The sequence below is a fragment of the Xiphophorus maculatus genome, chromosome 3, assembly GCF_002775205.1.
Source record: "Xiphophorus maculatus strain JP 163 A chromosome 3, X_maculatus-5.0-male, whole genome shotgun sequence".
NCBI classification, from domain to species: domain Eukaryota; kingdom Metazoa; phylum Chordata; class Actinopteri; order Cyprinodontiformes; family Poeciliidae; genus Xiphophorus; species Xiphophorus maculatus.
The window spans coordinates 1,339,356-1,353,496 of NC_036445.1; the positions used below are offsets into that span (position 1 = coordinate 1,339,356).

A 14,141-nucleotide genomic window follows, 5' to 3' on the forward strand; every position below is an offset into this window, starting at 1 on the left:
ATGGGATTAAATAAGTAATGTATTCTTTAGACACTTTTTGATAGATAGATTCACAGACTGAGACCAACCATTTGTAATTCATCAATCTGCTACAGAACTGATGGTTTAATAAAAACATGAGCAAAGCAACAAAACCCATTGGTTCTTGGTAGTAACCTTTTTTACATTTTGTTTACATTGCTGTATATTGATGTATTTCGCCTAACAACTGATTAGATAATTTATTGGGAGATTGTTCTCGAATTAAACACTTAGCCGTACATGAGACTCATTTGAAATCCACGCTCTGTGCTGGATAAAGGAACGTTATTATCCCTCCTCATTCGGCTGTCCAAATCCTAATTAAAACATTGGTTTAATTAGAGAGTCTCTGCTCCTGATGGAGTTTAAACACAGCCTCAGTCTCTAGGTGCTCTTCTGTATCAGAGGGTCTGTTCTCTGTGTGCATGCAACTCTCAGAGGGGCTCCCTCCTCTGCGGGTCTCTCGGTTCACCGCCGTGTTTCACGCAGCTACAATTGGCAATCGCGAGCAAATTCTCGGGAGCTTTGAGAGCCGCACCGAGTTGTTGGATCCGTGGATGTCCAGCGACGTCTGTGACCCACTGACCCAGTGATTCAGAGACATCAGCTATGCTCCGTCTCTGCTGGGCTCTTGGATATTAGCCTTCCCTCTGAACTCCACTCAGTCACATCAGATAACTGCAAGGGCAAGTGACAAGGGACGGATTTCATTCCAGAAATCCTGTCCTTGCTTCTGTGAGAAAAGGGCTGTCAAACTGCGAATATGACCGCTTTGTCACATTCGCACATGATCTGCAGAGTTGGAGTTTCTAAAGAGGATACTTCTAGTCAACTCACCGGGAACAATCAAAGTCTGTGATTCACACCTCATGAAGTTTAATCCCACTTAATTATTAAAGACACTTTAAAATAATTTCTATTATTTCCAATGTCTATGTCAGTCTCGTTAGGGAAACTGTAGTTTATCACAGTTTTGTTGGTGTAACATCTGCTATAATAATTATTAGGTCTAGAATATTTATTGCTTAAAATGCAGTTTTTAGCTTTTCTGGAGATTGTGTGCAAGTTTTATTTAACGATAATGTGTCACAGTGCTGTAATCCTCTAACAAACTAGAACAAACGCGGTTCCTAAAAGTAAAACTCTTAAAATGAAGACATGTCTTTACATCACAGTTTTTACTGAACACATTTATGCTCAAGAGCCACAAATAGACGTGAACTTTGTGTGGCCTCAGAGGAATTGCAAACATGTTTGTCTGTTGGCTCTGAGAGTTGTAATGTGAGCAGCTCATTTATTGGCTGCTATTAGTTCGACAGAAAAGCAGTGCAGTGAAAAGTGAAAGGTTTACATATTCCCACCATGACCAAGACTCTCGTGTTGATTGTGAGCCTTTTTCTAGTATTTACTCTTCCAGGGAGGAATGATAATAAAACATACACAGTTAAAGATTTTTTTTAACAAGTGTGGACAGGTTTGAGTTAATTGTAAATATTATATTGCAATCCAGAAATGATTAAAATTAGAAATATAGACTCAAACATACACACACACTCAACTTAGGCCAAATATCTGGTTTTGTTGTCATCAATAAGCTTTTGGCTTGATTCAGGTAGGATATTTGTTCATTCTTCTTAGCAGAACTGGTTCAGTTTGTTGAAATTGTTTGACGCAGAGCCAAACAAATTTTCTACATTGTTGATGTTTGCTCCATTCACAAAGATTTATCTATTCAAATGCAAACTTTGTTTTGCGTTAAAAATAATAAGTCTTCCGTTTTTATTGCTCTATCCACTTTGCACCAGCATCACTGGTAGCAAAAGCAGCCCCACAGTATCATACTGCCAACACCGTACATGACAGTTGGTCAGGTTTTCTGTGGCTTGAGTTCTCTAAGCATTCTTCTTCTCAGATTAGCCAAATAGCTCAGTCTTTGCCTTCAACATTAGACTTCTCTGTAAGGCTTTCTTCACTGTGGACTGTGGAAGCCAATAAAGAATCATCAAAACTAGATTTCAAATAGATAAATCAGGCTGAATCCTGAACATCCTTCCTAAAATCTCAACTTCAGTTGTGTTGAAAATTTGTGTATTATGCCTGAAATCCAGATTGGGGGCAGAAAAATAACAAATTAAAAATGTTTTTTGCCAATATAATACTCTGAGAATGACATCAGAAGCTTATTGATGGTAGCAATAAGTTGCAGGAACAACTTGCTAATGGACATTTAACAAAATTGTATGCATGTATTTATGCCTGCATTTATAATTTGGAACCGTTGTTGATTAGAGAAAATAATAAATTTATTTGTTGCATAACTATCCCATCATTGAAAAATAACAATATAAACACAATTCAAATAATAAACAATACAATGACACTCACATCTACAATAAGGGTATGTAAACTTTTGACCACAACTGTATATCATGTACAGTATTTGCAGCCGAGGCAGAGGAAGAGCACCCTAGATTTTTAACCCATCTGGATTACAATTCTGCCCTAAAAACACAAACTACACATCAACATACCCATCCACATGCATGTAGCTGCCAGCATCATATAGTCTAATTATGCACTCACACCGCTTGCCCCCTCCTCCTGCTTCTGTCCTCTTCTTGAGTTTTCACAGCCTCTCTCCTCCCTCCATCCATCAGCCTCATTCGGCCAATTAGCAAATTAGCAATCACTCTCTGTGCACATAAATCACAACATGGCCCAAGAGTTCTCTGAACTGCAGCAGAGCACACAGCTACTGAGAAGCCACTCAGCCGTGATACAGAATCATCACAGCGTGTTGTATTGACAACAGTCACTTTCTAGCATCTTTCAGTTTCAACCTTATTGACAGTCACTTTAAGGGATTTTTTTGTGAAACGAGACAGTTTGCAAAAGTATTCATGCCTCTTGAACTTTTCCCCACTATTTTGCAGCAACTTGTATATGTCAAACACAAGGGTTTCATGAGATGGACTAGCAAATTTGCATTTATTGTAAAGGGGAAGCAATATTTCATTTATAAATGTTTTAAAAGGGTGCTGTCCACATGTTCACCCGACTTTATTCCAAAAGAGAACAAACATAAACAAACAAACAGCAAACATAAAAGTAAAGTTAAGGAGAAATTTAAAGCAGAGTGAAATCATAAAAATTATATCTCACGAACATCTAACCTAGCTCAGTTCAGTCTATAATCTGAAAATAGAAAACGTCTATCAATCGATATACTGTATGTCGATCCACCTAAATCAGATCAGCCAAGGAGAGTGTTAATCAGAGAGGCAACCAAGAAGGCAACAGTAAGTCTGCAGGAGCAAAAATTAGCTGTGAACTTAATAAATCTGGTCACTGTAGAAAAGTAGTCAAGTTAAGATTATTTGCAGAGCACATTTCATCAACAAGGCGATTCAAAGTCATCTACATAATAAAAATGTAACACAATAAGCAAACAAAAGAAATTACATAGCAGAGGAAAAATGAAGAGAAGTAATGAAAAGTTGTAATTCAGGCTAAAATTAACTATGATCCAGTTACTGTTAATCAAAGGCAGCTCAAACAAATCAAATTTTAGTTTTGGTTTAAAATAACTCAGTGTTTCAACAACTTTGCAGTTTTCCGGAAGTTTGTTCCAGAATAAAAACTGAATGCTGCTTCTCCGTTTACCAGAACCAGAAGACCTGAGAGGTTTGAAAGACTCCTACAACAACAACAGATCTTTAATGTATTTTGGTGCTAAGCAACATAGTGATTTATATACTAACAAAAGTATTTAAAAGTATATCCTCTGAGCTACGTGGAGCCAGTGTAAAGACTTCAACCCAAATGGATTTCTGACCTATATGCAAAATGCAATGAGTGGCATACATCACCCTGAACACATCCTCCTGACAGACAGTGAAATATAGTGTTGGCAGCATAATGCTGTGGCGACCAGGTAAGGTGGTCAGAGTTAATGGGAAGGTTGATGCACCTAGATACAGAGCAATTCATCCAGAGGATGAACTGGTAGAGGCTAAAACTATAAGTCTAGGGTGGAGATTCACCTTCCAGCAGGCCAACAACCATAAACATAGAGTCAGAGACACAAAAAACATGTATGCATGAAAGCAGGTCTAAATCCCTGCTGCAGTCTTTTATTTGAAAGAAAAAAATAGAAACCACCAATTGTTTCCACTTCCGCTGCACTACTTGTTTTGTCTGGCACAGAATATCCAAATGTTAGAGATCAAAGTTAAAGAATATGAAAAATTTTAAGGTTATGAATACAGCGCAGTGCATCTGGTGACCAGCAGTAATTATAATCATTTCAGAAGATTTTTGAAGCCTCCTCTGCCTGTGGACAGGTGATGCTCTCAGCAGCGCAGTAAGTGTTATTCTGCCCCAGAGAAAGCAGGCAGAATCCCTCCTTGAGGAAACAACAAGAGAGCACATGACCGCAGCTCTGAGCCAGCTTCCCTTCCCCTGGTGCGTGCTCCCTCCTCCACCACACATACAGCAGTGCAGAGCTGGATACCCCCCTGCGGTCATGGTGGAGCCAGGCTTAGTTCAGGTGAAGAGAAGGAGCAAGGGAGAGCAAAAGAAAAACGAGGGAGCGATGTGATGGTCCACAGCGAACAAAGAGATGCTCGGCGTCTGCACTGTCAACTCTGGCTCCAGCTGTAGTGCTGTGACGGCTCCCGCTGAAGTGAGAAACATTTGAGCTTCATCAGTCATTTTTACTCCAAGTGCCCTGCAGCAACAACAGCGAGAAACCAGGGGGGGCTTGGTGCTTGTTTACCGTGACAGCTGCAGCAAGGCTGGTTGCCACGGCGGAGCAGTGGCTTTGGATAGCAGCCCTCTTGCAGCGCCGTGTGCAGATGCCGACTTAGTAAGGCACAGAGTTCAGCGAAAACACAGCTGATGTCCTCAGCCCAGATGGTCGGAAGAGTTTGGTGGACGAAACTGAGCGAAAAGAGCCTCAAGACACAGTCCGCTCAGAAAAACCATTATGCATTTACTGAGCCACTCAAACACAACATGAGACCACCACCAACACTGAAAGATGTTCCGGGGCAGCAATCCTGATTCTGGTGCTCAGTACTGCAGTTACAAAGTTACAACCTGTGCTACATCACAACGTTCTTATAGAGCCTTGCAAAAGTAGCAGAGGCAAGACCGACTTAAGATTATATTCCTATGTGTTGTGGTATTTGTTTAATTAAGGACTAAAATTACAATAAAAATATTTTAAAAAGCTTCACAGTCTTTTTGGCAGTTCATCTGTCTCTGCATGCAGTCAGTGAAGCCACAGATGCAAACTTTGCTCTAAAAATAAAACTCGCCTCTCTTTTACTGGGCTACCATGGAGACTGCACCACCCTACAGCAACCAGTAACTGCATTAAGTCTTTATTTATAAATCTATTGATGATTATTCATGCTCTGATTGATTGAAAAGTGAAAAGACATAGCTCAAACAGTAACAAACTGTGTTGTCAGTTGCCGGAGGTTGCAAAGCATCATTTCCAAACTCGGTATCAAAGTGATAAGTCCCTGATTTATCATGATCATATGCAAACTTATACAGTTTATTGACATCCGACTAAACTGACAAGATATGAAGAATGTTAATTAGAGAAAAAGCCAAAGAAAACATGGCTATTCTGGAGGAGTTGCAGAGACGCAGCTCAGGTTGAATAATCTGTTGACAACTATTACTTGTTTACTCTAAAAAGCTGGGCTTTAAGACTGACGATTTCCGTTGTTAAAAAAAAATCTTAAGCAGTCCCATTTTCAGTGTCACTTAAGTTGTATTGAGGACATGAAAGAAAGTTCACTGGCCAGATGAGCGAACTAGATATAGCTTAGACCTGAGTCAATGTGGGTCACATCCACCTCTTAAGATTAAGAGCTGGCTTGTATAAAAACTAGAAATCAAACATGTTTTATGTCCCATAAATCCAATATGCCTCTTTTACTTTGTAAACACAGCTTTTATTCCTAAGCTCAGGTCTTTATTTTACTATATCAGCATGAATTTATCAACAGAAGCTGAATTTAAGCCGATGTGCTACCGTAAAACTGTAAGAAAAAAAACTGCTTCAGGCTTGTTCTCAGAAAAACAGAAACTGGATGATCAACATATATGAGGCTGTGCTAATTCAACAATTGTTTTTGTAAAAACAGTTATTTAATTTAACTCAAAATAAAGTTTAAGCAGTCAGACATATGGATCACATTAGATTTTTTTCACTTTCAATGTGTGCTGTTACCAAAGAAGTTAAGAATTTCATTTACAGCTTGTCATCAAAGATACAATTGGGAAATTGTGTTCAGCCACTGGTCTAGACTTCAACAACAGTGACAGTTGCTTATGTGACCCTCTAGGAAAATTAATTGCACATCCCTGATGCGAATAGATACAGGAAAACAATCATCAGAAGCAGGACTATTATTATCAAAAGACATGATAATATTCACAAATTTGACTGCAATAGAGACATTTTCCAAAGAAGAAAGACCAAAAGTTTCTGTCTATAGATGCACAAAGCTTATTTTTCTCTTTGACATTCAGAAAGAGATTACCCATCACTGAGAACATAAGCGTTCTGTTTAATCGGCCGTAAAGTGGTTAGCGGTTGCAGATATTCCAGAAACAATAAGTGCTGGTCACACACTGAAGGCACACAAATGCATATAACTACACACACCATGCTTTTACGCACAGATCAAATAGTAGAGATGAAATTTCTACATGACAGCATTATGTTTCAAATTTCATAACTCACTCAGAACCTGAGTCACAGTGTTTACAGAACGCCTGCCATCGTGTGCCCACACACAGGCCTCTCATTTCTGATCCGAAGCACAAAATGATACATGCAAGGGTGTGTGCAGTCCTCTCACAACCACACACAATTTGCTCCACCCCCCACATACAGTGGTATCTGGTTAGAGGACAGCAGATGCATCTCCTGGAGTCCTTGAGCAATGTTTGATTGCACGTACACACATGCCAGCGTGCGATAAGGGTCATCAGGTCCAGCCTTGCTCCTGGGATACTACATCTCCGAGTCGTTTTGCCTCGGCGCATTCCTTCTCACAAGGCTTTTCCAAACTGGAGAGAAGCCTGTCAATTAGCCTACGCCTCCACCAGATCTTCCAGTTTACAGGCGGACTCGGAAATGGCAAATGCTGTCCATCAAGTTGAGCGTGTGAGATGGCAAAGGTGTGTGTTTTGCTTCTTAATTTAATGGCAGGGAATCCCTCTCTGAAATGCTGAGACAAAAAAAAAAAAGCAGAGCGAGGTAGTTGAAGCTGTTAAAGCAGCAGGGACGCTTTTGCTAGATTCACACCCACACGAAGCATAAATATATCAGCAAGTGGGCTGTCCCAGGAGAGATGTAAAGTAGAGGTCATTCGCTGGTCCATGCATCAATACATGAATACACATGAGCAAACAGACTCGGGATGGAAACTGCTAGTTAATATGGACAAGAATAATCAAAACTCTGAGAGAAAGAAAATGATTTTCTTGAATCTTTTATGTATTAAAGAACTTTAGCTACAACATTTCTATGGTATTTCAATTCTTGAATCAGTTGTGAGCATCTTGTATTTTCATTTATTTATACTCTGTCTTCACAGTCTCATTTAAACCTCTGTTGACAAAATAACTGAGGGGGCTTTCCTTTGTGATTAACTAGGTTCTCAGATCTTGATTTCTTTTATGGAGCTGGTGCATTTCCAAGCACGTAGGTGAGGACAGATAATCGTCCACTTAAAGGATTCCACAGATATCTTGTCTATCTACGACATCAACCCTACAGCCTAAAACAACTCAGTTACAGTCATTCTACACACAGTAAACCCAAATTAAACAATGATTAATGTTTCAAGCACTCACAGGTGTAGCGCCAATAAGCAGGAGCAGAGAAAACGCTTCTGATGTGGAGCTTTTTTGCACAACGATCACTAATAGAATTAACGGCTCCAGATCTCAGAAATGCAATAATTGCTACGTGGTTGTGACAGTCTTAAACTGATGCTGCTGTATTCCCATGCAGGGGTGTAATCTGACAGATACAAGTAGAATCAATGTAATGCAGTCTTCCTGGTTCATATAGGTGGTAATTACTGTATTGATTCGACAAGTTTATGAAAAACGTTCAGCTCTGTCTGCTGCATCTCAAGGCCTTCACCTTGTGATGGATTGATGCAGGCTCTTTCATGCACTGATGACAAAGCAAAAGAAAAAACAAAGGATTTTATTGCTAACAACATGGATCATGGTTGGATCCATGTTTGGATCCATCTTTGTTGTATCTGCTGTGGTATTGGTGGGTCATACTTCCTGAAGATGTAAAAAATCCCATCAGATTGGTGTCTGGGGGACTTTAAAGTACAATTGAGGAAATTTTGACTTTTTCTGGACCTGTCTGAGTCATTCAAGCGGGTTTTTGTTGCTCTACCACTGTAGGGGCAGTCATACTACTAAGCTGGAGAAGTAATTGTTCAGCGGTAAATGTAAGTAGTAAAAAGAAGTGGCAACTTCAAGAACTCCCAGGGCACCTGAAACAAGTGACGTTGGCTTCCATTTGTCTCTGAATTACCTTTCACTCAGTTTGTTGGAATATGTTCCATACCCTAAATTTGATAATCAATGGGATGCTAATTGATGTACTGTCTGACCAGGCTAACTGTTAAAAACACAAGCCATCCACATCTATTTCCTTATGTTGTACTCATATACAGTAGCAACATGTTTACTGGTGGACGTTGTATATTGTGTGAATGAAAGACTTAATTGATTGCATATTTTAGGAAGCACAAATAAACTTTCGTTTTTTTTCTCCACAGCTGTTAATATATTTGACATGCAAGGCAGCCATGTTGGATTTCAAAATTGATTGTCACTTTTGATTCTGTGGACCTTTCTGGTAAAGTCCATCCATCCATCCATTTTCTGTTCACCCTTGTCCCTAATGGGGTCGGGAGGGTAGCTGGTGCCCATCTCCAGCTACGTTCCGGGCGAGAGGCGGGGTACACCCTGGACAGGTCGCCAGTCTGTCGCAGGGCAACACAGAGACATACAGGACAAACAACCATGCACACACACACTCACACCTAGGGAGAATTTAGAGAAACCAATTAACCTGACAGTCATGTTTTTGGACTGTGGGAGGAAGCTGGAGTACCCGGAGAGAACCCACGCATGCACAGGGAGAACATGCAAACTCCATGCAGAAAGACCCTGGCCGGGAATCGAACCCAGGACCTTCTTGCTGCAAGGCAACAGTGCTACCAACTGCGCCACTGTGCAGCCCGTCCTTTCTGGTAAAGTTATGTTACTATTTTGCTTCTATAACATAATCAATGGGAAAAGTAGGAGGACTTACAGGGAATTTTAACATGGAGTCATTTTATAGTAGCTGGAAACCATCATATTCAACCCACCACATGTAGATGCCGACCGGTGTTGTTTCATAACCACTACCTTAGATATGAATGCCAAAAGAAGAGCAGAGTGTCGTGGTAAAATACTCACAGCTGCAGTTCTGGCCAACTGATGTATCTCATTGGCCGTATGTAATCACATAATTTGTTCCCTACTGGTTTGAAACTTCTCATACTTTCTGGAGGTCCCTGTTACTACGACACACATTTATTTTACAAATTCTGACCCTGGAAGGTGAACACAGTGCATGGTATGACGAAGCTGGACAGACAGATAGACATCAGGGCGATACGTTCCGGCACAAAGGCAGGGCCAGTCCTGCTGCCTGCTGCTGCTCCTGTTGATCTCCGCTTGGCAGCGTGGACTGCAGTTGAGAAGGCCGATCAATAGAGCACACTAAAGCCATTCTCACTCAGGATAAACACAGCCACGCCTGCAGACTGGCAGGACTGCTGCTGATTCCGCTGCTTCACAGGGAATCAGGGACCTAAGCGGCTTGATAACAGCGGATTGTTGTTCTCTTAAGTGCTGTTTGTTTACATAGTCATGCTACGCTGTGGTGCATTACAGTGCTTGGAATATTTATTGAAAACTGAGGGCTACAAACCAAGCAGATGCACAGACACAGTGGGATGGTGTTCTGGAACAATGCAGCAGTTGCAAATGATCACTTATGCATAACCTAAAAAACAGTGGTCATTATTTGTGAACATCCTCTGTGCTTTTATAAGAAAAACACAAGAACATATGTAAAAGTGTCTTTCAGTCACATTATTTCCTTCAGCTGGAGTCACTCTGGTCTGACCTGTGTTTTGATAGAAGATCCCAGCTTCCTCCGGTCCTTTGAAAGGCGCCACATAAAGCTTTCTGGATAACCCAGGCTGCTGTGATGTTTTTTTTTTTTTATTTATCATTTTCTGCTGTTTTTGCTGTATTCGGTTCACACCTGGTTTCCTAACTGTGTCATGCAGTCCTCTCGCTGTTTTCTGAACTTGCAAATCCAGGTTATTTTTAAGATCCTCTTCATCACATTTAGTTAGGAATGAATAAATAAACCCCACTGTCTATTACCTAGTTCTGACAAAATGCTGAATTGTATTTTTTTTTTTTTTTGCTGTAAATATAGTAGGAAAAATAAGTATTGATCACTTAAATGTTGGTGGCTACTGACACTAAATACACAGAATACATCGGTAACTATTCAAGTCCTTCAAACATACAAAGAAATCAAACAATCTAGCTTGTGAATTAAGTTTTTATGTAAGAGGAATACATAGGAAAAAGCCGTTTTTGGTGGTGACAACTTTAAGGTGTCTCCTCTGTTGATCAGTGACCCTGATTTCTTACCTGCATTTTTGATCTCCTGTTCTACACAAAATGTTTTAAAAATTTTAAAGCTTTTAAAGTCTACTTTTCAGTTATTTATTTCTTTTAAATTCAAGTTGGGTGGCTGTGATGTTTCAGCAGCTTTATTTTCTTTCTTGAGTTGACTGCTTTCTGTGCTGCATGCTTGAGATCATTTTCTTGCCACAATTGTTTCATTTTGCAGAATCTTATCTGACGTGCTCTGGTACATTTCTCTGGTCATCCTTCCTGCAGCTAAATCAAAACAGCTGCAGACCAAAATCGTCTTCCGAAAACTTTAAATGCGCTTCGGCATGCTTTTTCTTCAGCAGTGAAGTCTTGTGCAGCGTAGGCATGAAAGCCATTATATTTGAGTTCATTAGCTGTTATTTTCAAGGAAAACCTCCACCTGCTGACGTCTTTCTAAAGCTTTGAGAAATGGGAAAACTCTCCTGATTCTTCTCTTGACTTCTGTAAGAGATCTTTCAAGGAGAACCTGGTTCTGGCTGGTTTGTAATGAAACATTAAGGCCTCAGTAGAATATTCAGAAGCTTAGAAATGCCATCAGTTTGTTTTACAAAAAAAAAAATCTTTAGAGAGTTATATCCTTTTAGCGCCACCTTTTCAACTGCCCCATTGTAAGTGTATTTATTGTAAAACAAGGTTCCATGTTTTGGTTCCTGGAAGTGCTGACTGAAGCATTAATGTACAACAGTGAAGGGATTTTTTTTTCTTTTTCTCTCTTTTAACTGTGATTCAGGTTTCACAGTTACGGTGGATCTGGAAGTGCAACGTAAGGGAACCATTTGCATGTAAACAATGACTGTTTACCTGCAATGACACCTTCACACTTCATCCTCTGTTAGCAGCAGCCTTGTTGTTGCTTTGCTGTACTTAACGTGGGTTTGTCCAGGACTGTCCTCACCTGAAAAATCCCATCAGCACCACATACACTCCCCTGCATGCATTTGCCCCTCCCTCTTCCACCTCTTCTACATCACCATCCGCCTGTCTCCTCCCCCCTCCTCCCTGCACGCCTGCCTCTCCTTTCTTTACCTCCTTCTCATCCGTCCCGATTATTTGCATAAATAACAACAAACAGTGTTGTTGCATTGCCCCGTTTTCTCTTTTCTCTCCCTCCAAGCCATATCTATCTATAAATAAGCACTACCACAGCTTTCCCCTCGCCTTTCTCCGCTTTCCGTCCCTCTGCCTCCTACTCACACACATATACATACTGCCAAACAGCATCATAAATCAAGGGTTGAGTGAGGATGGAGGCAGGGAAGAGAGGGGATGCAGGGAGATGCGGGGATGCACCCACACACACGCACGCACGCACGCCCACATACTCCAACACACAGACAGATTTTAATAAATATTGTCAGTGACACCTTTGCCAGTATACTATGTGCACCGCTTCCATGGGCACAGCTTTCCAAAACAAGCTGCTTTCTCACAAACACACGCATACACCCGCACACCAATAATGAAAAAAAGCACGCAGAACCCCCTGCATTCTTCTGCAGGACCCCCCTCTGTCTCCGCTCTCTACTCCTCCTCCCCCATCATCACCCCGGCCACCCCCTCTATTCTATCCCGCAGTAAGAGAGAGGAAAGAAGAGCTGCTTACTCAGTCTCCTGGAGCCGATGCATCCCATGGTGTATTCACAAAGGCCCTGGACACAAGCGTGAAAGTGTTGCCCAGACGCCGAGCATTCTCCTCCTCCTTCCTCCTGCGACTTTCTCCTTCTCTCTGCTTCTTCTTCTTCTCCCTCTGTTTTTTTCCTCTTTTTACTCTGCTGTGCTCTCTCTGTTCCTCTCCCCTCCTCTTGCGCTTGCTCGATGGCTCTCTCCCTCACTTGTGCTCTCCGTCTCCAGTGTGGTGTCTTAGAAGAGATCCGGTTAGTAAGTCAGTGTGCCTGCGGGAAGCAGATTAAGACTAAATTAAGGATGCAAGACATCACCACAATGATTTAAAACACACAATTTTTCACAGATTTCTGCTGTTATGATCACCAACAGTTTCTTACCTGCACCACTGAGCGTGTTCAGTGAGAATTTCTGCAGATTTTCCCCCCTCAATTTCATATGAGAACTATATGCAAAATAATGAATAAAATAAAATAAAAATCAGAGAGCGTGCGCATGTATTGGGTATCCACTGCTTGGATCGATAGCACAATGCTGAGAGTGCCAGACTGCCATTGTTGTAGATATCGCTGCACTGCTGTAATATTGTTGAGCTAAAATGGGGGATTCTCTCGCTGTCTCCCTCTCCTGCGTGCGCTCAGCCTGACAATGCACCGCAGCGGCTGTCTCCACACACTCCACCTCCCTCTCCCCCTCTTTCCCTGCCTCCCACGTCCCCACTCAAAAAAACTGCACGTATACCCACAAGCAAAAAAAAAGCAGCATAGGATTCTCCTTTACAGTCAGACTGATGCAGAGTCTCTTTTATTATCATCTGAGTCATCTCTGCACCTGTCTCTCACTTTGGAGTATCTCTTCATCATTCACGCCTCCCTTCCCTCTTTATTTGACCTATCTCAAGGCAACCACGCCTAACATCCCCCATTATTACCCCTTTTGTCTCTTTCTGGTCATTTCCCTTCTCTCTTGCTGATTACAAATTAGCACTAGCTGTTTATGAGCCTTCTGCAGCCTGAAAGCTGCAGGCACAGTCTGGACAGTGAGAAAGGAGCAGAACATACCGTGGCTCTCAAAAGTGTATCCATCCGTTGTTAAAATGTAATGTGTCTGCAATGGGGAAAAAAAATATTAAACTCATCCGGTAATCAGCTGGATGTTATTACGGATTCAGCTTCAGTGCCTGATTGTCCACTTTAATTGCAAGTTGGTCTTGTTATGTGTCAACTTGTTGGGTCTCTGTGAGCTCCTCAGCTGTTCTGGGAATCACCTTACATCCAGTTAAACTTCTTCCCTGGAAACAGTAATCTCAAAAATCCTGAAAACATGTTATCATCTGAAGCATATAATGGACTAAAACTTTTGGTTTGTTTGGCAATAAAAAAAAATAACACTGCAAAATAATAAGAGAAAAACATACACACAGTAAAATATGGTGATGGCAGCATCATGCTCTGGGGTTATTTTCCTTCAGATGGATCAAAGGTTTGAAAAGGTTGAACAAGAGAAACACCGAGCATCAGTTATGTTTGGTCCTAAATCTTCTGTTTTCTACTTTAAAGTTTAAGATGAAAATTTATTTTATTTTTCTGTATTACAGTGAGACAATGCATACATTCAAATATGCAAAAAATTTATTCATGTGAGTAAAATTAGTGTTTTGGATTAAGTGAGCAAGAGCTCAGCAGTGA

The 14,141-nt window shown here is 41.0% G+C and overlaps 1 protein-coding gene across 5 annotated transcripts in view; it reads right to left on the reverse strand.

Moving 5' to 3' along the window:
- Positions 1-13,116, reverse strand: part of fam131b (family with sequence similarity 131 member B) — a 31,859-nt gene extending 18,743 nt beyond the window's left edge. For 3 of the 5 annotated variants that reach the window (XM_023331182.1, XM_023331185.1, XM_023331181.1), the window contains exons 1-2: positions 12,834-13,114; positions 12,434-12,722 (exon numbers count right to left, since the gene is read on the reverse strand). In XM_023331182.1, coding sequence (XP_023186950.1) covers positions 12,434-12,461 — 28 coding nt within the window. In that variant the 5' untranslated portion in view covers positions 12,462-12,722; positions 12,834-13,114. Of the gene's footprint in view, positions 1-12,433; positions 12,723-12,833 lie in introns of all 5 variants that reach the window. The other 2 variants (XM_023331184.1, XM_005798771.2) reach the window with 2 other exon arrangements.
- Positions 13,117-14,141: the final 1,025 nt, after the last annotated feature.